Below are 27,959 nucleotides of genomic sequence, written 5' to 3'. Positions count from 1 at the left end.
CGGAGTCCCTGTGCCTCAACCATGATGGACAAGTACTTCTTGGCTTGCATGGGTAGTTCCCCTCTAAGGCACCAACAGTGCAATCCCTGCATGGTCAGGGTCTGCCACCATGCAGGCACTTGACATTACCCCCACCACACTGGAACGGTTATCATGCAGGGTTTTGGGTGTAGTACCCTTGCGAAAAGGAAAGGGTACAAAGAAAGAATGGCACAAAAAGTGGAACTTACACCACAGTGAACGATCTTCCCTGCACAAGCCACACTTTTGCTCCTTTAGGAGCAGCAAGTCAGACTCAACAAGGGGATAATAAAGTTAAGAATTAAAAGTGGTAGAATGCTGGAAGGGAATAAAACGAGTGTCGAAAATTGCAAACTAGATTCAAACACAATTGGCACAAAGAAGACCATCCAACGGAGGGCAGAGGCTGTCGCTAAGCCATGTCTCCGCAATATCCTTTCTTTCAGGAGTGCTAGTTCTGAAAGGTTCGCAGGAGAACTTCTATTAAGTTTGGAAGGTAGGAGACGAGGTACTGGCAGAAGTAAAGCTGTGAGGACGGGGCGTGAGTCGTGCTTGGGTAGCTCAGTTGGTAGAGCACCTGCCCGCGAAAGGCACCGGTCCCGAGTTCGAGTCTCGGTCAGGCACACAGTTTTAATCTGCCAGGAAGTTTCATGTCAGCTCACACTCCGCTGCACAGTGAAAATCTCATTCTGGCATGATACACATTCGTGGTATGCTTTCAAAGGGCGATCTAGCGCCAAATCAAACAGACCCACAATCATATCTACCCAACACTTTTGTCTATTATATCGATAGTACGCCACCTAGGCTGGAAGCTGTCTACATAAAACATGTACTAAAACCGTAACAGACATCCCTACGCAACAACGACCCATCAACAAATTTCGACTAATTTTCAGATTGATTTCTGGAAACTTCTCAATACATTGCGTGTTGTTTCTGCGTCGTCATACAGTCAGCTAAATTAAAGAAATTGTATCTTGAAAATCTGGGTTTATCCTAAAACTAAAACCAAACCGACCTTTTTTATTGATCTTCTGGTTACTCTTACCAAATATTACTGGTAAAGAATAACGCCAGAAGAACCGATGACGACATGGGACATACCTTCAGAGTAGTTACAACACTGTGCGCTGAAAGTCACCAACAAGGGCTAAGCATGTTACTCGGTACTTCACTGTTCTTGTCATGATTTTTTTACGACGCAGCTGCAACCTCATCTAGCCGTAAATCTTCAATAATAGCTCGCCGGGTTTTAGACCTAGAAAACTGCAGGCACCATACATGTGCATAATGGAGGAAAGCTGGGTCAACGATGAATGCGTTAGATGATGACAGTGTGATCTTTTCACTTACTTTCAAACTGAACAAACAGCACATTACTCCATCTATTATAATACTTTGACATGCAAAGAACCATCCTTCTCAAACTGGAAAACTGCAGATGTCTGCCACTCTCTCATACGTTAATCTGCCAAGCAAGCAATGAATGATTTAAGTAGGACTAGCTGAAGGCAGTAACTTTAAGCCTCAGTGAGTGTCGACTTCTGAGGAGCGAGATAATGCATGACGCTCTCTATCAGAGTTACGATGTACCCTGTTTTCAGAAGGGGTTTCCAAAAAGTGAGATAAAGCCTCAGTTTCTCGAGCCAGTGCAAGTCTCACCTCAGGATCTTTAGTCCTCAGTCTTTTAGCCATTCTAATGTATTCAAAAAGACTCGACGGTTTTCTCGTCATTTTTATTCATAAAAAAATTGAGATGAAAATGTAACGAGTGAGCATCCAAACAACAAAGCAAACTTAATAAATTCGTTTTCCCTAGCAAACAATATAAATAAAACCTGTCGAAAGAAGCAATGCAATGGCGTTAATTTTTTAACAAACAAAGCGAAATCAATAAATCCGTATATCCTATTCAAGTAAATTCAATGTTAGTTTGTATTCGTAATGGTAAGACTGTGACGCTTAATTGTGTCACTGACAAACTTCCGAAAACACATCTGTCACTGAGTTAAAAGAACTAACAGCACGATCTACTGGTTCTCTGGTGTACTAAGAAACTAAAGGCGCCATCTATTTGCTCTTTGGTGTGTTACGCTGTTATGATTGAACATCCAAACTACTAAGCTGAGTAGACGATTTTAGATAAAACTTTAAATTACGATCTCTCTTGTTTCCCAGTGATCCTATTTTGATGAAATAAAGCCTACATATTGCCCCAAGCTACGCTCACGTACTCAGTGAAAACCTCACGAAAATTTAACTAGTAATTTTGAAGATTAGCGTGTTAAAACAGAGACTCGGCGGTTTTACTGATTAATTATTAGTATAGATTTTTTCGGCGTTTCTTTCCACATATTTAGGTGAATTCAGGAGTAGCTCCTCAGTTCGTTCTGGAACACAGAAGTTAAGGCAAAGAAAATACTGAGAGGATGTATTTATGCGCCCGAAAACGTACTACACATAAACCTATCCGTACAAAATTAATTAATTAGGAAGGAAGATTACATTTAACGTTCAATGCGTGTAGATGATACCAGATGTGTGCCACAACCCCTGGCAGGCCACGACTGGCGAAGGAAATAGAGCGTGGCTTCTCCCAATGAATAATCCTGGCAAACTGTAAAAAACTATGAAACTTCCTGGCAGATTAAAACTGTGTGCCCGACCGAGACTCGAACTCGGGACCTTTGCCTTTCGCGGGCAAGTGCTCTACCAACTGAGCTACCGAAGCACGACTCACGCCCGGTACTCACAGCTTTACTTCTGCCAGTATCTCGTCTCCTACCTTCCAAACTTTACAGAAGCTCTCCTGCGAAACTTGCAGGACTAGCACTCCATAGCGGAGACATGGCTTAGCCACAGCCTGGGGGATGTTTCCAGAATGAGATTTTCACTCTGCAGCGGAGTGTGCGCTGATATGAAACTTCCTGGCAGATTTAATCTGCCAGGAAGTTTCATATCAGCGCACACTCCGCTGCAGAGTGAAAATCTCATTCTGGAAACATCCCCCAGGCTGTGGCTAAGCCATGTCTCCGCTATATCCTTTCTTTCAGGAGTGCTAGTCCTGCAAGTTTCGCAGGAGAGCTTCTGTAAAGTTTGGAAGGTAGGAGACGAGATACTGGCAGAAGTAAAGCTGTGAGTACCGGGCGTGAGTCGTGCTTCGGTAGCTCAGTTGGTAGAGCACTTGCCCGCGAAAGGCAAAGGTCCCGAGTTCGAGTCTCGGTCGGGCACACAGTTTTAATCTGCCAGGAAGTTTCATATCAGCGCACACTCCGCTGCAGAGTGAAAATCTCATTCTGTAAAAAACTAGTTTCCAAATGAATACGATGAAGATGACATCGAATTATTTCGTAAAAAGAATGAGAATCTAGGTCTTCTAATACAAACAGGTTGTGGAAGCTATTTCTTGATCATATAGTACCGTGATAAAAATGATTTAAAAAGTTAATGTTCTTATTGAGGATGTACACTTATGGACTACAAGGAAATCATTGTAACTGCGAGACTGCAACAGGTTATCAGCTAACAGTGTAAACTACCATAAGCCGCTCGCACAGTGCCATTCTCAGGTAGCAGTGATAAAAAAAGAGTCTCCTCAGAGTTGAGATAATTAAACACTGAGGACTAGCTCAGAATGAGAAGGTTGGGAGGATCAGTATTCACACTGTTAAATTCACCGTCCCAAAATTTGTCTCAATTTGTTTGAGAAGGAGGCAGATTAAATCCGAATGCCCCTTCGACGACGAGATCATTAGAGACGGAGGAGGAGCAAAGGTTGTGGAAGGGCGGTGTATCTAGCAGGCTGAGCGGGAATTTCAACTACGGCCCTAGGGAATGCGAGTCCAGTGTCTTAACTGCTGCGCCACCTCTCTGTTATCTATACGGACAAACCGCGACAAAACAAGCATGGGAATGTCCAGCCACGATCTGAACCCTGCTCATACTATGGCTTAAACCATTGCGTCATCTCACTTGGCAGACGTCAGCAGAGAACGAGGCGTCACCGGCGTAAAAACAATGCGGATGCACGACAACGACGTTCGTCCCGTAACAGTCCACAGACTACTCAAATAAGGCTACTTGGCTCCTGCTTAATGTCAAACCGAAACGAAAGGTCCGAGCAGCAAGTGATTAGCGACCATCGAGGGCGCTCACTCGAAGGCAAGCAAGAAACACACACACACACTTACGACAGACAGGCACGTGCTGCTGGCAGAGAAGAGCCCCCCCACCTCCCGCATTGCACGGCACACAGTGAGTTTTAGTAGAAGCGCTGTTAGTGTTGACCATGCAGAGCCTTACCGGAGATGAGGTGGGGCAGAACGCGAGCCGCCGCGCCCGGCCCCGGTGCCTCCTGGTAGCGCTCTAAGCCGCCTGAAACACACCCACCACACGCTTACTGTTTCCGCTCCTTTCCTCTACCCACACTCACTCAACCAAATCGCTTGCCGCCTACTAGCAACACTCATTATTAAGCGACAACTGTGCAATTTGTCATCTGGTACAGCAATGGAACTCGTCGCGGAGAGCGAGCAACTGCTACGACGCGAGGTGAAAAGCTTCCCGGTGACACCAAACATACAATAAGTTGACAAAAGTCGTGGGATACCCCCTAATATCGTATCCAACCGCCTTTCGCCCGGCTAGTGCAGCAACTGAACGCAGCACGGACTCGACGAGTCGTCGGAAGTCCCGTGCAGAAATACTGAAGCATGCTGCCACTACAGCCGTTCGTAATTGCGAAAGTGTTGACCGTGCAGGGTTTTGTGCACGAACTGATCTCTCCATAATGTCCCATAAATGTTAGATGGGATTCTTGTCACGCGATTTTGGTTTTCAAATCATTCGCTCGAATTGTCCAGAATGTTCTTCAAACGAATCCCGAACAGTTGTAGACCGGTGACATGGCGCATTGTCATCCATAAAAACTCCATCGTTGTTTGGGAAACAAGTGTCTGGAAATGGTTTACGAGTAGCCAAAAATAACCATTTTCACTCAATGATCGGTTAAGTTGGACCAAAGGACCCGGATCGAGACCATAAAAGGAGCCACCGTCAGCTTTCACAGTGCCTTTGTTGACACCGTGGGTCTGCGCCCCACTCGAACCTACCATCAATTCATACCAACTGAAATCGAGACTCATCTGACCAGGCCACGGTTTTCCAGTCGTCTAGAGTCCGACCGATACGGTCACGAGCCCAGGAGATCCGTTGCAGGCGATGTCCCACTGTTAGCAAAGGCACTCTAGTAGGTCGTTTGCTGTCATAGCCCAATAACGCCAAATTTCGCCGCACTGTCGTAAAGGAAACGTTCCTCGTACGTCTCAAATTTATTTATGCGGTTATTTCACGCAGTGTTGCTTGTCTGTTAGTACTGAAGACTCTACGCAAACGCTGCTGCTCTCGATGGTTAAGTGAAGGCCATTGGTCACTGCGTTGTCCGTGGTGAGAAGTAATGCGTGATATGTTGTATTCTCAGCACACTCTTCACACTGTGAATCTCGGAATACTGAATTACCTAACGACTTCCGAAACAATGTCCCACGCGTCTAGCTGCAACAATCATTCCGCATTCGAAGTCCTTCCCGTCATTATCACATCGGAAACACTTTCATGTGAATCAACTGAGCGCAAATAACAGTTCTGCCAACGCACTGCCCATTTATACCTCGTGCACGCGATACTACCGCCATATGTATACGTAGATATCGTGATATTATGACTACTGTCAACTCAGTGTAATTTTGCTACGCTAGCAGTACGTTGTCCCAGACGGAGAGTGTTCGTCAAAGGCGAATATTTTGCCAGAGTGCCCCAGAGAGGTGCAACACGACAGCTCTTGTTCTCAATAAAAAAAAAAGATCTTCCAGACAGGGTAAGCGGAAATCTGCGACCGTTTGGTTGGTTGGTTGGTTGGTTGGGGAAGGAGACCAGACAGTGAGGTCATCGGTCTCATCGGATTAAGGAAGGACGGGGAAGGAAGTCGGCCGTGCCCTGTCACAGGAACCATCCCGGCATTTGCCTGGAGCGATTTAGGGAAATCATGGAAAACCTAAATCAGGATGACCGGACGCGGGATCGAACCGTCGTCCTCCTGAATTCGAGTCCAGTGTGCTAACCACTGCGCCACCTCGCTCGGTGCGACCGTTTGGTTGACTCAAATGACTCTGAGCACTATGCGACTTAACTTCTGAGGTCATCAGTCGCCTAGAACTTAGAACTAATTAAACCTAACTAACCTAAGGACATCACACACATCCATGCCCGAGGCAGGATTCGAACCTGCGACCGTAGCGGTCACGCGGTTCCAGACTGAAGCGCCTAGAACCGCACGGCCACATCGGCCGGCGACCGTTTGGTGATGACGGTGTTGTGTACGGGAAAGTGTCGTCTTTGAATGACTGTAAGATGAAAAAAAAGATTACTTTGATTTAGTTTATTGGGAAAATTGTAGGAAAGTGCAGGTCCTCTGTAAAGGATACCACAAACAAAACACTTCTGCAACCCATTCTTGAATACTGGTCGAGTGTGTGAGATCCCCACCAAGTCCAGTTACAGGAAAACAGCCAAGCAGTTGAAGGATGTAATGCTATATTTGTTACCGGTAGATTCGATCAACACGTGAATATTACGGAAATGCTCCCTGAACTCAAAAGGCGGGAAGAAGGCGTGCTTTCCGGGAAATATTATTTAGGAAGTTTAGAGATGTGGCAGGTGCGACAGGATGCAGAACGACACTTCAGCCATCAAAGTACATCTCGCATAAGAAGCCCGAAGGCAAGGGTCCCCCAGCCTGGAGCGTGAATACACGATGATGTTGTACAGGAAAAGTAATGCTACCAGGAGTACAGGCTACCTTCCGTCAAATATCGTATGGTGTCTTGTTGAGTACGTAAACTGACGTGACGAAAGTCATCATCACAGAGAGGGGCACATATACAGATGACGGCAGTATCGCGTACACAAGGTACAGTACATTGGCGCAGCTGTCATTTGTACTCAGGTCATTCGTGTGAAAACGTTATCGATGTACTTATGGCCGCACGATGGGAACTAAAACAATTTGAACACATAATAGAGCTACACGCACGAGACATTTCATTTCGGAAATCATTAGGGAATTCAAACGTTCAAATGTGTGAATTCCTAAGGGACCAAATAGCTGAGGTCAGCTGTCCCTAGACTTACACACTAACAACTTATGCGAAGAACAACACACACACACCCATGCCCAAGAGAGGACTTAAACCTCCAGTGGAAAAGGCCGCGCAATCCGTGACATGGCGCCTCAAACCGCGTGGCCACGCTGCACGGCGTTAGGGAATTCATTATTCCGAGATCCACAGGGTCAAAAGCGTGCCGAGAATACCAAATTTCAGGCATTACCTCTCACCACGGACAACGCAGGGGCCGACGGCCCTCACTTAACGACTGAGAGTAGCAGCTTTTGAGTAAGGGTTGTCAGTGCTAACATACAAGAAACACTGAGCGAAATAACCGCAGAAAGCAATGTGGGTCGTACGACGAACGTATTACATAGGAAAATGTAGCGAACTGTGGCTTTAATGGGCTATGGCAGCAGACGACCGACGCGAGTAACTCTGCGAACAGGACAGCGCCTGAAGCGGCTCTTCTGGGTAGGTGACAGTATCGGTTAAACCCTAGATAACTGGAAAACCGTGGCCTGGCCAGATGAGACCCAAGCAAGTTGGTGGTGACTCCATAATGGTGTGGGCTGTGTTTACACGGAATGGACTGGATCCTCTGCTCCAAGTGAACCGATCATTAACTGGAAGTGGTTACTTTCGGCTACGTGGAGACCATTTGCAACCACTCGTGGATTTCATGTTCTCAAACAACGATGTAATTTTTATGGATGACACTGGGCCATGTCAGAACAATCTGGACAATTCGGGCGAATGATTTGGCCACCAAGATCACCCGACATAAATCCCATCGAATATTTGCGGGACATAAACACAAACTCCTGCACCGACAACATTTTCACAATTATGGACGGCTATAGAGGCAGCATAGCTCAGTATTTCTGCTGGACACTTCCAACTACTTGTTGAGTCCGTGCCACGTCGAGTTGCTGCACTACGCCGGGAAAGAGGTGGTACAACACGATACTAGGGGGTATCCCACGACTTTTGTCATTTCAGTGTGTGTGTGTGGATGGAGAAAGTGTCAACGCGGGGGGGGCAAGCGTATACGCCACTTTAAGGAGCCATGTCTCGTCCATACGGATACATCTGGATTACCGTGGCATCACAAAATTATTTGTTTGGGATAGAAAGCAATTCAACTACTGAAAAATGACTGACTGAATTCAAATGTAGTTGTACTTCAAACTTGCAGAGTACAACTGAGTGCCAGACAGTTTATTATTCACTGTCTTCCAAAGGATGTGGGTTCTGTGTATGTATTCTGAACCAATTTGATAAAAGAAATACACGAGAAAAATGTAATCATATTGCACATGCTCATAAAGATACTTCGTCAATGAGAAAACAGGGATTTGAAGTACAAATTTTTAAAACTTAAACCTTACCCCGTTCGACAAACCTTGCTCTTATTTCCACCTATTTTTGCATCTAAAGTATGGGTGACTGGAAAATATTTCGACTTCAATGAAGTCGTTATAGCATCAATAGATGGCTATTTTGCAGACACTTCAGATCCTCACTTCGAGAATGGAATCCACTCACTCGACAAAAAATTTAAAATAGTATTATTAAGAAAAAGTAAGTATTTTGTAAGCTAGGATCAATGTTTCACATCACAGCCTATATCGTTTTACCTCGTCAGAAGCAGTTACTAGTAAGATTGCGACCACCAATGCACGGTACGAGGGCCGGCCGTGGTGGCCGAGCAGTTCTGGGCGCTTCAGTCCGTATCGAATCCATGGATGTGTGTGATGTCCTTAAGTTAGTTAGGTTTAAGCAGTTCTAAGTCTAGGGGACTGATGACCTCAGATGTTTAGTCCCATAGTGCTCAGAGCCATTTGAACCATCTGAGAACGGTGCGAAACTTAAGAAAAACAATACACATTGTAGCCGAATGCAGTTTGCCTCACGTTCTGCGACTTCATATTAGGATACAGGTTATTCACGGGATCCCACTTCGACAGAATGTAATCCGTATCTTCAACATACACCGACCAGCAGTCTGTTGTTCAGTGCGCTCTTATGGGTACCCTTCCAAGTCATAAGCTTCATAAAACGTGGCTTTTTCTGCAAGTACAAACTACGAAACTTAGCAACTTATTTTAGTATGATGGACTTCAATAACCGATAAAATAGTTTTCCACTGCCTGAAAATTTTTACACATTCCGTAGAGGTGGCAGGATGAAGTATCATGTGAATTACTAAAACTACCAATACAAATGTTAGATTAACACATCACGTACACGACAAATTTATTTTCATGTCTCAGTGGCTGCAGTTCCAAGGAGTTCTTCGTTAATACTAAGATCCGCAGGTTATAGCCTTATTACACATTGTTCAGTTTGGTACAGGCGTGCACAAAACGACAAATACCACAGAAATATTAAGTAAGTAACATTCATGGGGTTTCTTCTTTTGGGGCATTCTAGTGGTGACAGAAATTATATACAGTAACAAGTGATACTTTACACACATAAATAGGTAAAAGAGGCGCTACAGTCTGGAACCGCGCGGCCGCTACGATCGCAGGTTCGAATCCTGCCTCGGGCATGGATGTGTGTGATGTCCTTAGGTTAGTTAGGTTTAAGTGGTTCTAAGTTATAGGGGACTCATGACCACAGCAGTTAAGTCCCATAGTGCTCAGAGCCCATTTAAGAAAAAAAAAAAAGGTAAAAGCCAATAATCACGACAAATTACAGAAATGTGAATTCCGAAGTAAAATGAAAACTTTTTCGCTAAACGTTCAACAAATAGACCTCATAAAAACCTGTGCCCTATCTAACCGAAAATTCGACTAAGCTGACAGAAATCAGGTCAATTAGAAGCCAGTAATGGTACTCTGCTTCACTGTGCCTGCTTCGTACACGAACAGCGCACCGTTTCGAATAGAGACTACGGAAATTGTATCTCATCTCCGTCACAAATCACTGAATGAAAGATTTGATACGATGCAAGACTGTCTTTCACGAATTCGGTACGTTACGGAAGTGAGAGGGATACTATTCCTGAGGTCAAGTTCTTTGACCACAACACTTCCTGTGTTTATGATTTTTATAAACGTACTAAGTAACACAACTGTGACGCGAACGTTATTATAAAAGCGTTTGTATATAATTTCAGATACTTCGTACGTATGCCATTACGAACGTTTTTCATGATAAAACGATGTCTATCTACTATGCTTATCACAGGGATAGAAAGCAGAAACCAATTTTTTTACAATAAATTCATCCACTGGAGTAGTTTAAGGTTTGATCAATGCTCCAGTCAGAATTTATCCTTTAAGAAATATCGGACCCCGGCAAGAATAGTTACATGTCAAAAACCTGCAATTTTTAGTTTACGTCTCTGAAAAATACGTGTGAAATGCCCCAACGTGCACGAGAAACGTTAACACCTCTATCTCGCAATTTGTCCACTTATGGGTAGTTACGTCAGTTTCGTTGTAAGATACTTCACGATTCGCCACGCCAAGAACTGTGTCGCTTTGACATTGCTACCGGCTAGTGTTGGTTGGTTTAAAGAGAGAGAAGGGACCAAACTACGAGGTCATCGGTCCCTTGTTCCTAATAAAACAATGCCACAAGGATGAGAATAAAACAGACGAAACATATAACACAAAACGGAAAGAAAGGAAAAGCCACAAGAACGAAGGGAAGGCAACGAATACTAGAAGGAACAAAAGAGGACAAGAAAACAAGAGACGCTAGAAACAGAAGGGAGTAAAACATGAAAGCAGATCACAGTGGCTGGCCAACCACGAGAATAAAAAGGGAAAGCCAGCCACTCTGCAACACATTAAAACCTCCACCCTAAAAGCACTAGGGTGGAGGAGACGGAGGGGCAAAGGACATGCGCTAAAACCTACATAGAAGTATAAAACCCACTCACACGGATAAAACGTAAAACTAAAGCTGCTATGGGGGCACTGTCGCCCAACACCGAAGGCAGGGTGCTGGGAAAGTTAAAAGTCTGCCGCAGAGTGGCTGAACGTCCAGCAAGGGGTGGACGACTGTCATTTGAGAGTCACAGCGACACTGAGGTGCGTCCTCGCGACGGAGTAGGTAAACATGCGTTAACCACGTATGGCCAATGCGGAGCCGGCAGAGGATAACTGATTCCCTGCGAGAGGCCTGCATGGAAGACTTCCACACATTCATAGTCTCCTTAATGACACGCTGTTTGTTGTGCGTGCTGTTATGCCATTCCGTCTCCCAAAGCCGGAAAACCCTGGGGTGTAAGACAGAACACAGGTCAGCTATGGAAAAGCCCATCTCCGCATCGCCTGTTTGGCCAGCCAGTCGGCAAGTTTGTTGCCGGGGATTCCGACGTGTCCTGGGGTCCACATAAACACCACGGAACGGAGAGACTGTTCCAGGGCATAGATGGACTCCTGAATGGACGCTACCAGAGGGTGGAGAGAGTAGCACTGGTCGATAGCTTGTAGGCTGCTCAATGAGTCAGTACACAGGAGAAATGATTGGCCGGGGCATGAGCGGATGTACTCAAGAGCAAGAGATATGGCCGCCAGCTCTGCAGTGGAAACACTGCAGCCAGCTGGCAAGGAGTGCTGCTCAACATGTCCTCCATGAACATATGCGAAGCTTACGTGACCATCCGCCATTGAGCCGTCGGTGTAAACAACATCAGAGCCTCGGAACACGTCAAGAATCGAGAGGAAGTGACAGCGGAGAGCGACGGGGTTAACGGGGTCCTTGGGGCCATGCAAAAGGTCCAGACGAATCTGCGGCCGAGGCGTACACCATTGAGGCGTACGTGAACGTACTGCAAGTAGAGATGGTAAAGGGAAGGACTTCAGTTCGGAGAGAAGGTACCACACGCGAACCGCAATCGTTAGCCCCGACCAGGGCCGCCGATGCGGGAGATGGACTGCCGCGGGCGGGAAAAGGAGACGGTAATTCGGATGCTCAAGGGAACTATTAATGTGTGCTGTGTAACTGGCGAGCAGTTGCGCACGTCTGATCTGCAGTGGAGGGACACCAGCCTCCACCAGTATGCTGGTCACCAAACCCGTCCTAGAAGCTCCTGACGCTAATCGAACCCCACAGTGCTGCACAGGGTCGAGTAAATGCAATGCTGAAGGCGCTGCCGAACCACAAACCACACTCCCATAGTCAATTCGGGATTGGACAAGGGCTCTGTAGAGCTGCAGCAGCGTACAGCGATCCGCACCCCAATTGATGTTGCTCAAGCAACAGAGGGCACTGAGGTGCTGCCCGCACTTATGCTTAAGCTGACGAAGATGAGGGACCCAAGTAAACCGAGCGTCGAAAACTAGTTCTAGAAATTGATATGTCTCCACTACAGTGAGTGGGTTGATTGATGATTAGTGTTGTTTAACGTCCCGTCGACAACGAGGTCATTAGAGACGGAGCGCAAGCTCGGGTTAGGGAAAGATGGGGAAGGAAATCGGCCGTGCCCTTTCAAAGGAACCATCCCGGCATTTGCCTGAAACGATTTACGGAAATCACGGAAAACCTAAATCAGGATGGCTGGAGACGGGATTGAACCGTCGTCCTCCCGAATGCGAGTCCAGTGTGCTAACCACTGCGCCACCTCGCTCGGTTACAGTGAGTGGATCGTCATTAAGATAAAGTGTGGGTTCCGGATGAACGGCACGACGCCGACAGAAGTGCATGACATACGACTTTGCGGCTGAAAACTGGAAGCCGTGGGCTAGAACCCATGACTGCGCCTTGTGGATGGCTCCCTGGAGGCGCCGCCCAGCAACAACAGTACTGGAGCAGCAGTACGAAATGCAGAAGTCGTCTGCATACACAGAAGATGAGACAGAGGGTCCAACGGCTGCTGCTAGACTGTTAATGTCCACTAAACATAGAGCGACACTCAATACGGAGCCCTGCGGGACTCCACTCTCCTGGATATGGATGGAACTATGGGAGTCACCAACTTGGACACGGAAAGTAGGGAGCGACAAGAAGTTTTGGATAAAAATCGGGAGTGGTCCCCGGTGACCCCACTCATACAATGTGGCAAGGATATGACGTCGCCAAGTCGTGTACGGCAATCAGGTGTTGCCGTCTGGAAAGGGCTGTTCGGATGGGAGACTCGATGGACACAAGATTATCAGTAGTAGGGCGACCCTGGCGGAAGCCGCCCTGACATGGAGCCAGCAAGCCACGTGACCCCAGGACCCAACCCAACAGCCGACATACCATACGTTCCAGCAGCCTAAAAAGAACGTTGGTGAGGCTGATGGGCCGATAGATATCCACATCAAGCCGATTTTTACCGGGTTTGAGCACCGGAATGATGGTGCTCTCCCACTATTGCGATGGAAAGACGCCATCGCACGAGATCCGGTTGAAGATGACGAGAAGATGTAGTCAGATGAGAGATGTTTAATCATCTGGCTGTGGATCCAATCAGGCCCAGGAGCTGTGTCGGGTCAACGTGCAAGGGCACTGAGGAGCTCCCACTCGGTAAATGCGGCGTTATAGGATTCACTGCAGCGTGTAGTGAATGACAGGACGTTCCCTTCCAGCCGCCGTTTGAGTGTGCGAAACGCTGGTGGGTAATTCTCCGACGCAGAGGCTCTAGCATAGTGATCAGCGAAGTGCTCGCCAATCGCGTTTGCGTTGGTACATAACTCGCCATTTATTGTAACACCAGGGACAGCTGATGGGGCCTGGTACCCGAAAAGACGTTTGATCTTTGCCCAGATTTGGGAAGGTGACGTGTGGCACCCAGTGGTGGAGACGTATGTCTCCCAACACTCCTCCTTCCGTTGTTTGATAAGGTAGCGAACACTAGCACGGAGCCGTTTAAAAGCTATGAGGTGCTCCAGAGAAGGGTGCCGCTAATGCCGCTGTAGAGCTCGCCGACGCTCCTTAATTGCTTCAGCGACTTGCGGCACCCTAAAGAGAGTGGGATCGCGTTTTCTGCCGCAGAAACAACTGTGCTAGTCACCTGCTCAACCATCACATCTATGATACCGTGTGGGGGAGATTCAACGGTGACACCAAAGGTGAAAGTTCCCCAGTCTGCTTTGTTCAAAGCCCATCTGGGCACTCGTCTGTGTGCCCGACACTGAGGCAGTGAAAGAAAGATGGTGAAGTGGTCACTACCACACAGGTCGTCATGTGCTCTCCAGTGGATAGATGGGAGAAGTCCTGGGCTGCAAATTCATAAATCAATGGCCGAGTAACTACCATGAGCCACAATGAAATGTGTGGCGGCCCTAGTATTTAAGAGGCAGAGGTCGAATTGCGTCAGTAAACTTGCGACATCTCTGCCTCGGCCAGTAAGCATGGTACCACCCCACAATGGGTTATGGGCATTAAAATCTCCCAGAAGTAGGAAAAGTTTAGGGAGCTGATCAATCAGAGCAGGTAATACATTCAGGGGTACTGTACCATCTGGAGTAAGATACACATTGAAGACAGTTATTTCCTGCGTCGTCCTTATTCTGACAGCCACAGCTTCAAGAGGGGCTTGAAGGGGCACATGTTCACTACACACCGAGGTCAGGACATAAACGCAAACTCCACCTGACACTCGATTATAGTCACTACGGTTCCTGTAATATCCCTTATAGCTGCGGAGGGCAGGGGTCCGCATTGCTGGGAAGAAGGTTTCCTGGAGGGCAATGCAGATAGCAGGTGTAAACCTTAACAGTTGCCGTAGCTCAGCCAGGCGGTGGAAAAAACCGCCGCAATTCCACTGGAGTACGCTATCATCATGAGACTGGGAAGGCATGGAACATTCAACAAGACAGTTTACACCTCAGTCACCTGCTGCCACCGTCTTTTTGCCTGAGCAGCCTATATCCATTGTGTCTGAGGGTCTGGCGAGACCTAGGTCCTCAGTGGATGCCAGAATCTCTACCTCATCCGCAGACACAGAGCTTGTAGGTACTGGGGGTGTGGGTGCCACCGCAATTCCCTTGGTCTCGGGGACCTTCTTTTTGGATTTCTCTCGCTGCTCCTTGGGTTTCCCTGGCTGGGAGGACATCACTGATTCAGTCTTTGGGACTGAGGATGAACGTGAAGCCCTACGACCAGCTGCTTTTAAGCTCTTCAGCCACTGGCAGGTGTCATCTTTCGCATTAGCAGAAACCTGGGAAAGGAGTGACCCAAGGGACCCCTTCCTAGCGAGAGAAGCCGAAGAAGACTTACGCTTCTCCGGCTTAGAAGTGGGGACGCATGTCCCCGATGGTTGGGGGGGGGGGGGGGTGTTGCTCCCGAAGTAGGTAGTGCAGGAGCGACAGGGAGGGAAATGCCCCCCCACCACCACCACCATCAAGGGGGCAGGTGTAGTCTTCTGGCTCCGAGAGGTGACCTGGGTTGGCGGAGCTGATGGTGCCAGAATTGCAGTAGCGGCGGCAAGACGATGTCATACGCACAGGATGAAGGCGTTCAAATTTTGTCTTAGACTCAGTGTAAGTCAATCCGTCCAGGGTCTTGTACTCCATGACTTTCCTTTCTTTCTGGAGAATCCTGCAGTCAGGCGAGGAAAACGAATGGTGCTCTCCACAGTTGACACAGATGGGAGGTGGTGCTCATGAAGTATTGGTATGTGATGGGCGTCCGCAATCTCGGCATGTGACGCTGGAAGCACAGCAGGAAGACATATGGCCGAACTTCCAGCACTTAAGGCACTGCATTGGGGGAGGTATATAGGGCTTTACATCACACTGGTAGACCATCACCTTGACCTTCTCGGGCGATGTATCACCCTCAAAGGCCAAGAGGAAGGCACCGGTGGCAAACTGATTATCCTTCAGACCCCGGTGGACACGCCGGACGAAATGTACACCTCGCCGCTCTAAATTGGCGCGATGCTCATCGTCGGAGAGCAAAAGGTCTCTGTGAAATATGATACCCTGGACCATATTTAAGTTCTTATGGGGCGTGATGGTTACAGAAACATCCCCCAGCTTGTCACAAGCGAGTAACTCCCGTGACTGGGCACAGGATGCTGTTCTGATCAAGACTGACCCAGATCTCATTTTGGACAAGCCCTCCACATCTCTGAACTTGTGCTCTAAATGCGCAACAAAAAACTGAGGCTTCATCGTCATGAAAGATTCCCATTAGCTCTCGAACATACAAGGTATGGGGGCGAATAAGATCCACTGCCATCCTTAGCCTGACGTTCCTCCCATGGTGTGGACAGTGAGGGGAACGATTTGGGGTCGTACTTCTGAGCGTTGAATTTAGCTCGTGATCGCTTAGAGACTGCTGGTGTTTCACCACCAGCAAGAGATGGACTACGCTTCATCTCGTGTCATCCGCCCTGATGACACACACTCTGTCCAGGGGCTCTCCCCACGGGCGCCACACAGCCGCAGCAAAGGCCACCTGGCAGGGTGGCCATTGCCGGGAGTCCCGATGCCCCAGGGGGATAGGCATCTACCCCTTGGCATACGTGGGGAGTTAACGGCGCAGGCATCAGCAGAGCGATCCCTGTGTGGTCAGGGGGCTACAACCAACAGGGTACATGGCGTCGACGCAGAAATCGGCACTGCATAGTGCATGGTGGAAAACGCACCCAGGAAGGTGTCCTCGCCTAAGAGATGGAGAATGGGCAGGACTGCAATGCGATGACGAGAAAGTGGGCTAAAGATCTCAATGCACGATGGACACGATGCACCTTGTGAGGCGCCCTTCCCCAATTGGCTCGCTCTTCGGGAAAATTTTGAAGAATGGAGGTAAAACCCTACAGGGGATCATCACATAAAGGCCGAAACGTGTGAAACTCCTTTTAGACGCCTCTAACGACAGGCAGGAATACCTTGGGCCTATTCTAACCCCAGGACCTGCATGGGGGGCGGCTGGTGTGTATGGTTCATTCAGTAAGAGCGGCACATTCCGAGTTGTGACACTTTTCATAAATAAGGTAAGCTGAATGTAATTTTCAAAATCATTGATTACTAAAATGTCTGTGTTTACAGAGTGTCTATATCTTACATTAAAATGTTCTTCAGACATGCTAGCATGCCTGAGGAAACATGTTTTAACGATTACTGCAGCTGTAAATATTACGAATTTCCGTGCGTTGGAGCGTAGAAGAAAAAATTGAAATTTGTGCTGTAAAGAAAGTTTATTTTGAATCTCTTTTCACGGTGAAAAGTATTCCTATATAATATAAGCCCATTTATGGTTCTACCTACTGGTAAATTGTGTTCCTTAAATTGAACCTAACTGATATTCCTTATGAAATTGTATTAATTCTTATCTATTATAATTTTGCATTCGCATATTTCTAATAAAACGATTTCAGCTTTTTCACTTTTTATTCTGTTTTAAGTACTCATTTTGCCTGATGGATGATAGAATGCCATATTATATTACAGTACGCAAAAATATACGTGCTACTTGTGGTGGAACAGTGGCGAAAGTATTACGTGAGGGGTCATAACAAAACGTTTTTAGAAAAGCAAGAAAAGTGACACACGTCAGAAAAATAATTAATAATTACCTGATAAAATCTCACATTCTACGAGAACACAATTACACCCCATACTACTGTTGTATAGAATATAATGGAATTTACTGCCCAAAACACTTGAAATTTAAACGAAGCTTGTACTATTTGAATGAAGTTTTACAGAATTCTTTAAGTCAATTTATCTCAAGTATTGCATTTTTCAGTTGTGTTACTGTTCTTGCCGGGGTGCGATATATTATGTAAAGACCTCAGCATACCTGCAAAGTACTCAAAATACTGGTCAATTTGAGAATATGGGTACACGCATCAAAAAATGATTATGTGTGAAATTCTGGAACGTTCTGAGGACATCCAACCATTCACATTATATACAAGGCGAAAAATGCAGCTGACAGCCCTTATAAACAGGACTAGTCAACAGAAAACGAGAAGGACTCTGTTTCTTATAGCCAAATGCTATTTGACATGAGCGGAATGTGACGACAGCAATTGCCACTCTGCGCGGAATTTGTAAGTGTGTCAGCATACAGAGGTGGAATCGGGGAGCAGTGCAGCGCAGGCAAGACCCCGTCAGAGCCCCCAGTGGCGCGGCCGCTGCCCAGTGTGTGATGTGAATGCTGACGCAGATCGCCGGATGGGCACAAGGAAGCCAGCAACCACGCAAGTTCCCCTACCGGAAGCCCCTGCAATCGTCCAAGTAACGCACCAGCCAAACTGCCGTAGTTCCGATCGGTGCCCGTCATTTTCCTTATCACCATTCAAAGCGCAACAACGCTGTAAATGCGTGTCCCAAAATTTAAAAAAGAATACGGAATGCTGCTAATATAAAACTTGGATCCTCGGTGGATGTCACGGAGACATTCCGTTCTGGTAACGCAGAAAACCGCAACGTGCATGAAGTGCAGCTCGAATTACTCATTACATAGTAGACAGGCAAGAAGAAAATTTCTCGGACACGCTAAGACAGACTATTTTTTTGGTCAACAGTAGGTAATTCCACGCCTAAAGTGTGCTTCTGGAAAGTCTGCAAAATATATATCTTACATGACGAATACGGTGGGTAAGTATGACGAATACGGTGGACATTCCAACAACTTGCACTTCTAATTCCTAAATTTACCCACTGTCAAAATATCCTTGCGCGTACGTGCCTTGTCCTGGAGAAAAATGATTTTTGTCGTTAACAATCCAACCCTCTCAAGTTTTTCTTCACAAACCTGATTCAAAAGTCTTGTGTAGAACTACCCAGTTACTATTTTGACTTCAACTGGGAAATCAATAAAAATATTATCCTTTGTATCGCAGAAAAAACCTGCTATAGCCCCGGAAAGACGAAACCTAATTCGTCTTATCGATTACTGTTTTCGTTTCTCGGGTGAAGTGGTGTACCGAGGTCTCATTCATAGTAAGACACGGGCCCACAAAACAAACTCTGTTCATTTAAGAATGGTCCAAACTTTGCGAACAAATTTGTTTTTCCGCGACCTTTTCATCAGCCTTAAACATATGCGGCGTCCTTCTTGCATATACACTGAGGTGATAAGTGTCATGGGATGCCTCCTAATATCGTGTCGGGCGTCCTTTTGAATGGCGTACCGCAGTAACTAGACGTGCCATAGAATCAACAATTCGTTGGAAGTCCCCTGCAGAAAAACTGAGCCATGCCTGCCTCTATGGCCCTATATAATTGCGAAAGTGTTGCCGGTGCACGATGTTGTGCACGAACTGAGCTCTCGAATATGTTCCATGAAGTGTTCGATGTGATTCATGTCAGGCGTTCTGGGTGGCCAAATCATTCGCTCGCTTTGTCTAGAATGTTCTTCATACCAATCTCGAACGACTGTGGCGCAGTGACATGACACTGTTGTTTGGGCCCAAGAAGCCCGTGCAAGGCTGCGAATGGTCTCCATACAGCCGAACATAGCCACTTCCAGTCAGTAATCGGTTCAGTAGCACCGGACCACCCAGTTCATCTCACGTAAACACAGCTCACACCATTATGGAGCCACCACCAGCTTGCGCAGTGCCTTCTGACAACTCGAAACCTGCCATCAGCTCTTACTAACTGAAATCTGGACTCATCTGCCTACGACAGTTTTTCCAGGCGGAGGAGATTAGTATTTAACGTCCCGTGAACAACGAGGTCATTGGAGACGGAGCACAAGCTCGGATTTGGGAAGGATGGGGAAGGAACTCAGCCGTGCACTTTGAAAGGGACCATCCCAGCATTTGCCACAAGCGATTTAGGGAAATCGCGGAACATCCAGATCAGGATGGCCGGAAGCAGGTTTGAACCGTCGTCCTCCCGAATGTGAGTCCACGCTTTTGCAGTCACTCTAAGGTCCAACCCATATGGTCACTAGACCAGGAAATACGCTGCAGGTGACGTCGTGATGTGATGTGCTGTTAGCAAAGACACTAGCGTCAGTCGTTTGCTGATATAGCCCGTTAACGCCAAATTTCGACGCACTGTTCTAACGGAAACGTTCGGCGTACATCCCACACTGATTTCTGAGCTTATTTCACGCACTGTTGCTCTTCCGTTAGCACTGAACAACTCTACGTACTTTTCAGGACGTGTCGGACAACATATTAGTTCCACGCACATCCATCTCGCGTATTGACCACGAGGAGAAAATTCGAGAAATTAGAGCCAATACAGAGGCTTACCGACACTCGCTCTTCCCACGCACTATTCGCGAATGGAACAGGGTTGGAGGCATCAGATAGTGGTACCGAAAGTACCCTCCGCCCCACACCATTAGGTGGCTTGCGGAGTACGACGTAGATGTACGCAATCGCCACTGCTCTCGGTCGTTAGGTGGAGGCCGTGGTGAGAGGTAATGCCTCAAATTAGCACACTCTTGACACTATGGATCTCGGAATACTGAATTTCCTAACGACTTCCAAATGGAATGTCCCATGCGTCTAGCTCCAACAACCATTCCGCGGTCAAAGTCTGGCAATTCCCGTCGTGCGGCCATAATCACGTCGGAAACCTTTTTACATAAATCACCTGAGTACAAATGACAGCTCCACCAATGCACTGTCCTTTTCTTCCATGTGTACGCATTACTACCACCATCTGTACATGTGCATATCGCTATACCATAAGTTTGTCACCTCAGTGTAGATCTGTCTTAGTTAACTGAAGAAAAAATTACTATATTATTACCATGTCAACAAAAAACAATGCCGTTGCATTAATCACTGCTTTACTAGTTGACGAACTGTTCAACTAAAAATTACCGGATATATATCCTGACGGAAAAAATCGCAAAACCAAAAATATTAATATAGAGTAAAGAAATTCCAGGAATACATCTGCCTAGGTGTCATATTTCAGTGATTAACATTTCATGGTTACAGGCAATGTATGCACTTCAAGGTCACAGGTAATGTATACGTGACATAAGCTACTGCAAATGTGAAATGCTGGTCATTAATAGCCTCAGTCTGGAACCGCGCAACCGCTACGGTCGCAGGTACGAATCCTGCCTCGGGCATGGATGTTTGTGATGTCCTTAGGGTAGTTAGGTCTAAGTAGTTCTACGTTGTAGGGGACTGATGACCTCAGAAGTTAAGTCCCATAGTGCTCAGAGCCATTTGAACCATTTAAACATTAATAACCCATGTAACCGCCAGAATGTTGAATGAAACATGCAAACGTGCATGCATTGTGTTGTTGAAGTGGCGGATGTCAGTTTGTGGTATAGAGTTCCACGCCTATTGCACTTGGTCGGTCAATACAAGGAAGGTTAATGCAGTTTGCGGATGACTCTGGAGTTGTGCGACAATGTCCCCCATATGCTCGACAGGAGACAGATCTGGTGATCGAGCAGGCCAAGGCAACACGTCGACATTCTTTAGACATGTTGAGTTACAACAGCGGTATGTGGGCGACCATTACCCTATTGGAAAACGGCCTGGAATGCTGTTCATGAATGGCTGCACAACAGGTCGAATCACCATACTGACGCACAAATTTGCAGTCAGGGTGCGTGTATTAAACACGAGAGTGCTCCTGCTGTCAGACCATAACCCCAGCTGTAGGTCCGGTGTGTTTAGTACGCAGACAGGTTGACTGCAGGCCTCAACAACACACGGCAGTCACTGGCACCGAGGCAGAACCAGCTTTTATCAGTAAACACAACAGACCTCCACCCTGCTCTCCAATCAGTTGTCTCTTGACGCCACTGAAGTCGCAAGTGGTTTCGGGTCAGTGGAATGCATGCTACAGAGCGTCTGGCTCGGAATTGTCCTTGAAGTAACCTATTTGTAACAGTTCTTTCTGTTAACGTGCAGCCAACTGCTGCTCGTATAGCTGCGTAGATGCAGTACACGATGCGCCAGAGCCATTCGCCTAACACGATGGTCTTCCCTCTCGGTAGGGCCACGTGGCCGTCCGGAGCCCGGTCTTCTTGCGTCCGTACATTCTCGAGACTATCGCTACCAGTAATCATGTAGAGTGTCTACATTCCTGCCAAGTCAGTCTGCAGTATCGCGGAAGAAACATCCAGCTTCTTACACGACCTCGTTCGAACTCAGTGAGGTGTTCTCAACGGCGTGTTTATGCCTTGAAGGCATTCTTGACCAACAACAGCTCACCACGTCCAGTCTCGAAGGTAACTAACTCTCACGACCGTTACAGCGAGTATTTAAAGCAAACCTGATTTGCATACTCATAGTGGCGCTACTAGCGCCACTCGTATGTGACTGGTTTGTAATCTGAATCGATATCATTTTTCAGATGTAGAAACACACCTATCAAGTTTCGTTTATGTCGCACAACTCTTTCTTGGGGTGCGATTTTTTTTTCTCCGTCAGTGTGGCAAGCAGGTTGAAACGGATGTATGTTGCAGAGATAGTTTTGCAGAGATGAAGAGGCTTGCACAGGTTAGACTAACTTGGAGAGCTGCAACAAACCAGTTTCAGGATTGAAGACCATAACAACCACAACATGTCATTCATATTTATGCACGCAGAATTATATTACAGCACTCGTTTATTTACAGGGACATTTTGGTGTAGTATCTTGTACAACCCTGATATAACAACGTGCCATTTGCACCCCTGCAACAGCCACTGGAAATATCGCCCACCAGCTTCAGTAAACGGAGACCACTGGCCAAATAGATTTTGTAGTAACCTTTCATGTTTATCAAATAATCCTGATGGAGCAACATCCGCAAATGAGCATTATAGCAGAGGTTTCAAGTTTCATTAACGTATATCAATCTTCCCGCAGACGGCTATTATTCTGGCTACTAGATTAACCATTCAGGTCTCAAACCACCCCAGAGAAAATAAACGATATGATTGAGACTGGGTGTTCTGGTAACCCTGGGCATATGAACTCTTTTTTCGGTATAGAAAAAAGGCACACGAAACACTCAGTGGTTGCTGATATCTTCAGCTGAGCTATAATTTCAATGTAAAATGTTAGATCGAACTGATAAATGACTGAAAATAAATAGGACACTGCCAAAGCCAGTTTTCACGCTTAAGCTTGGTTCACAAACTCAGATTGTTCAGAGCGGGTGTGTATGTACCACACGACATGCACTGGTAGACAAAGGCAACCTACAGAAATGGAAATGTCAATGCCGTGTGGCTAGGGCCTCCCGTCGGGTAGACCGGTCGCCTGGTGCAAGTCTCTCGAGTTGACGCCACTTCGTCGACTTGCGTGTCGATGGGGATGAAATGATGATGATAAGGACAACACAACACCCAGTCCCTGAGCGGAGAAAATCTCCGACCCAGCCGGGAATCGAACCCGGGCCGTTAGGTATGACATTCCGTCGCGCTGACCACTCAGCTACCAGGGGGCGGACATCAAACTTGTAATGTTCGGATACAGTATTACTAGTGTCCTGCTTGATACAGTCAAGTCGTTCAAATATGTGGGCGTAACGCTGCAAACCGATATGAAAGGGGACGAGCATGTGGGGACTGTGGTAGGGAAGGCGAATGGTCGACTTCGGTTTATTGGAAAACTTTAGGAAAGAGTGGTTCACCTGTAAAGGACTGCACACAGGACGCTGGTGCGACCTATTCTTGAGTACTGCTCGAGTGTTCGGGATACGTAACAGGTCGGATCGGAGGACATCGAAGCAATTCAGAGGCGGGCTGCTAGATTCGTTACCGGTAGGTTCGAACAACACGTAAGTATCACGGAGATGCTTCGGGAATTCAAATGGGAATCCCTGGACGGAAAGCAACGTACTTTTCGATAAACACTCTTCAGAATGAGAAATTAGGGCTCATACGGAGGCACATAGTCTTTTTCCGCTCGCTCGCACGCTCGCTCTATTTGCGAGTGGAGCAGGAAAGGAAACGACTAGTAATGGTACAGAGCACCCTCCGCCACGCACCGTACGGTGGGTTGAGCAGTATCTACGTAGAAATAGATGTAGAGGTTCACTTCCCACCCACCTGCACTTCCCCCCACACACATACAAAGTGGAGTGGTAACACAGGCTCATTAAGCGTTAACACCTCTTGAAGAGGTCAAATCTTAAGGAGCTAGGAAAATGACTCGGCAGGAGGATGGGTAATTGATGGAAAGCATGCAGAATGTATAGCACAGTTATGGACGTGAAATCAGGATGCAGTTCCTTTGATAACAGTGTCAGTGCTTTAAATACACTCACAGGTGAAGTGGGAGGAGGTGGTCACAAAACTATATTTGAATCTTTTTTCATTCCACGCAGTAGTTATCGTTGTTTTTCTTGAGTACAGCGTAACCGTGACTTCTAGCGAAAATGATTCCCAGTACAAAATTAAACTACATTAAATTTCCTACAAAAAAATTCCTGTTCATTTTTTCTAACACTTTCCGCCTTGCAGGGGATGGAAAATAGCACAGTATTAAGAACTGTGCCTTAATGACGTAAATGTAATGTCTATCGATAAATAAAGTTGTTTAACAACAAACATTAAATGTGTGTACGACATCTTAGTGCAGTAGAGCAGTATTAAGGGATAAACTGTGTTCTGTGGGTGTAACAGGATGGAGAGGCGATGGGAGATAGAAGCATTAGGAAAGGTACGTCGCCAGATTGTGATCGTGCGGTTCTTTCCTTCATAGGTCTGCAAACTGATGGGCGTGCAGGCAATTCCCCACTACGTCACAAGAAACAACTACAGTGTGTTTCACGAAGTTATAGCTGGCCTTCCTCCTCTGCTCGGCTTACGAATCAGTGAGGACGCAGTGCGCAGTCACACCAGCAGTGTGTTTATTTTCCACTAAGTGTGTTAACACTACCTGGAATACAGATATTAGTTACCTATAAGACAAACGCAAGAAAAGAATATGGACAGAATCTACGTAAACCTCTGCGAACCGTTTTACGCTTCTAGAGGGTAAATTCTCAGTGATCCTGTACGGCGGCAGCAGCATTCCTCTAGGAAAGGAAACTTATCCAACACCAGCGCTTCTCCATTTTCAGTTTACAAACAGCCTACGCCTCTCCAGCATTTCCTGTCCAGTTCTCTCATGTGAGTATACAAAACAACTTTCTGAGCTGGTGTTTATATAGAGGAATTATTTTTACTTTATGGAGTGACTACTTATATCCAGTTGTTAAGGGAGTTGTTGTAAAACGGCTCAACAAATGGAGCTCTCAGCCCCCCTCTGTGGCCGAGCGGTTCTAGGCGCTTCAGTCCGGAACCGCGCTGCTGCTACGGTCGCAGGTTCGAATCCTGCCTCGGGCATAGACATGTGTGATATCCTTAGGTTTAAGTAGTTCTAAGTCTAGGGGACTGATGACCTCAAATGTTAAGTACCATGATGCTTAGAGCCATTTGAAGCTCTCAACTGTCTACTTCAACGAAGAGCCTGCCCCAAGTGCAACATGCTGTCCATATGCATTCGACAATGTCGATTTCACTGCATCCACGATCAATGGCTTGAACACTTTTCACAGCATAAGGGATATCAAATGCTTCACCCTCTCAACATCTGAGGAGGCCCAGAGGCTTAAATAGGTTCCCTCTGCAACAGAAGGTCACCTAGGTGATATGGAACATCAAATATTTCAACACAAGTCAAGCAATGCATTACAACAATTACTGAGAGCCGGCACGATATTAGGAGGTACCCATGACTTCTGTCACCTTAGTGTATTATGCCGAATAATACCAAAAAGTCAACGAGATAGTAGACACATTCATCTCTAGTGAATCAGCTTTTATTGAAAAAGTCAAGACTGCCTTTAAGAATAATAAGACCGTTGCGCTCTTGGAATTTTAAGAGTTCACTTCCAACATGCACTTGTAACTGAACGCCTACCGTCCGCATCTCGACCACTGAAAGATGATCTAGACGCGATCTCCGAGGTGCAGATGTACCTGGTCGAAATACCTGAGTCACTGGGTACAGCACGCGTCACTATATTTTGGAATATTCTTCTGAGAAATCCCAGGTACGAAAAACGCGTCCGCCATTAGTTAGAGTGGGAGGTTCTAAAGTCGATTTTATTGGCGGCCACGAGCAATTGCGTCCATGTAATATGCACCATTGGCCTGTTGTGCTTCAGAGAGATGTTATTCAACCTACAAAAATGTATTATGAGACAATAGGAAAAGTTTAGCTTTACAAAACTTATAAATGTGGTTAATTGTTCACTACGACACCAAAAGGTAATATAAAATTTCTTGTTAATTGTACCGTCACCAGATTATGGGCCTACATATATACACATCTCAAGTGTCTGTTTGTATGTGACACATTAAAATAATTTTTCAGTAAAAGACTTTTCATTAAAATGCCATAAAAAGGGAAACTAATTGTAGTACGGATAAATATCTCAAATATTTATGCATTTTTCGAGTAACTATCTAAGGAATAGTTAACTGTTTATTTTTCACAAAGAACTACAAAATAACCGTGTCAAAATTATAATAAAATTTTCTACGTCAACACTAATGTTCATTATATTTTTCAGTAAAAGGCTCAAATAGGATGAAACAGTTTTGTTTAAAACTAAAAATGGCTATTCCAAGAAAACACAGAACTAAAATTCATTTCATAAAAAACCTAAAAATCTGAGTCCTAGTGATTAAGAAGCATGTGCCGCCTTTTGTAGTGTTCTGGGGACCATCACGAATCGTGATGACTTCAGTTTAATTATTGCCTTTGAATAAAAGTGTAATTTCAATTCGTCTGATTGTGCATTTCTTTCAGTTACCTTCCGTACTATACTGTAGAAGTTCTCTATATGTATGGTCAACATTTCATCTAGCTATGTTACTTGGCAACGACACCTCATGCGAAAGATCCTGTAGTCCTTAAATTTTGCGCAATAGTGTGTGTCAGCCAACACAACTGCAGACAGCGCCTACCATTCTCAAAGGAATACACTGAACGGCTCAAACACTCTGCGCTAGCGGTATTTCTTTCAGGAAGACCATGTTCACTTCCCCTAGGATGTGCAGTTGTAAGGCGTACTTCAAACTTCTAGTCGTGATTGGGGGAAGAGGAGGGAGTGGAGACTATAAACAGAATTGGACTAGACTATTAGCAAGGGCTTACAAAATCTAGGAGTAACTCTCGTACACAGAAAAAACGGAAACTTCCGATAATCTCAAACACAGCACACGAATGCCAAGAACGTCTGTGCACAACGTATCGTATCAGAAAATCGACGTTCCGAATAAAGGATGACACGTACATAATTTCAAAGTACTGACATCACATACCGTCCTCTTTCTCAAACTGCATCACTTCGATGTCTAGTACACACAATACGCACAAAGTACACACACTTTCCCCCAAGCACTAGATAAAGTAGTGCTGCTTCGTTCAGAGTCCCGAAGGATTTGCTTTTACGGCTGGTTTCAGGAGTACAGTGAATATTTTCCAGTTCTTTTCTAATCAAACGTACCACATGCGCTGACTCCAATACCTCATTTTTTTGTTGAGACAAACGTTTCAATTTCCGTGCATCTTCGTTGTTTTGCTTGACAATGTTTAATAAAATTAACAGGTTGATACAAGCACTTAAAGGAAAGCATTAGATTCGGACAGCAATATGACGATCTCGTGCTTTTCTTCGATAAATGTTGATATAATCTGAGTGGACACAACGCAAAAATGAATTGTTTACCATTTCAGCTATAGACAAATCGTCATTTAACAATGTTAGCTGTTTCATTATGTACTACGCGGCTTCTAAAAGTGACGAGGGCATTCCAGCAAAACATACCCGCAATGAATATCTACTGAGGGAAATAGAACGGGGCAATCCTGAATAGCACAAATTGTATGATGTCTGTCTCAAGTCGAAACAACCATTTCACCCTCGACTTACTGAGCGTTCCATCCTGCC

The 27,959-nt window shown here is 46.0% G+C and overlaps 1 protein-coding gene across 2 annotated transcripts in view; it reads right to left on the bottom strand.

The window, feature by feature from the left end:
- LOC126248037 (serum response factor homolog) overlaps positions 1-27,959 on the bottom strand; it is a 257,210-nt gene that overhangs the window by 97,244 nt on the left and 132,007 nt on the right. The window contains exon 4 of one of the 2 annotated variants that reach the window (XM_049948658.1): positions 4,327-4,398. The exons of the other annotated variant lie outside the window; for it this stretch is intronic. Coding sequence (XP_049804615.1) covers positions 4,327-4,398 — 72 coding nt within the window. The remainder of the gene's footprint in view (positions 1-4,326; positions 4,399-27,959) is intronic. 2 annotated transcript variants of the gene reach the window in all.

Source organism: Schistocerca nitens, chromosome 3 (assembly GCF_023898315.1).
Source record: "Schistocerca nitens isolate TAMUIC-IGC-003100 chromosome 3, iqSchNite1.1, whole genome shotgun sequence".
Classification (NCBI taxonomy): Eukaryota; Metazoa; Arthropoda; class Insecta; order Orthoptera; family Acrididae; genus Schistocerca; species Schistocerca nitens.
This window is presented reverse-complemented; position numbering and strand designations above follow the sequence as displayed.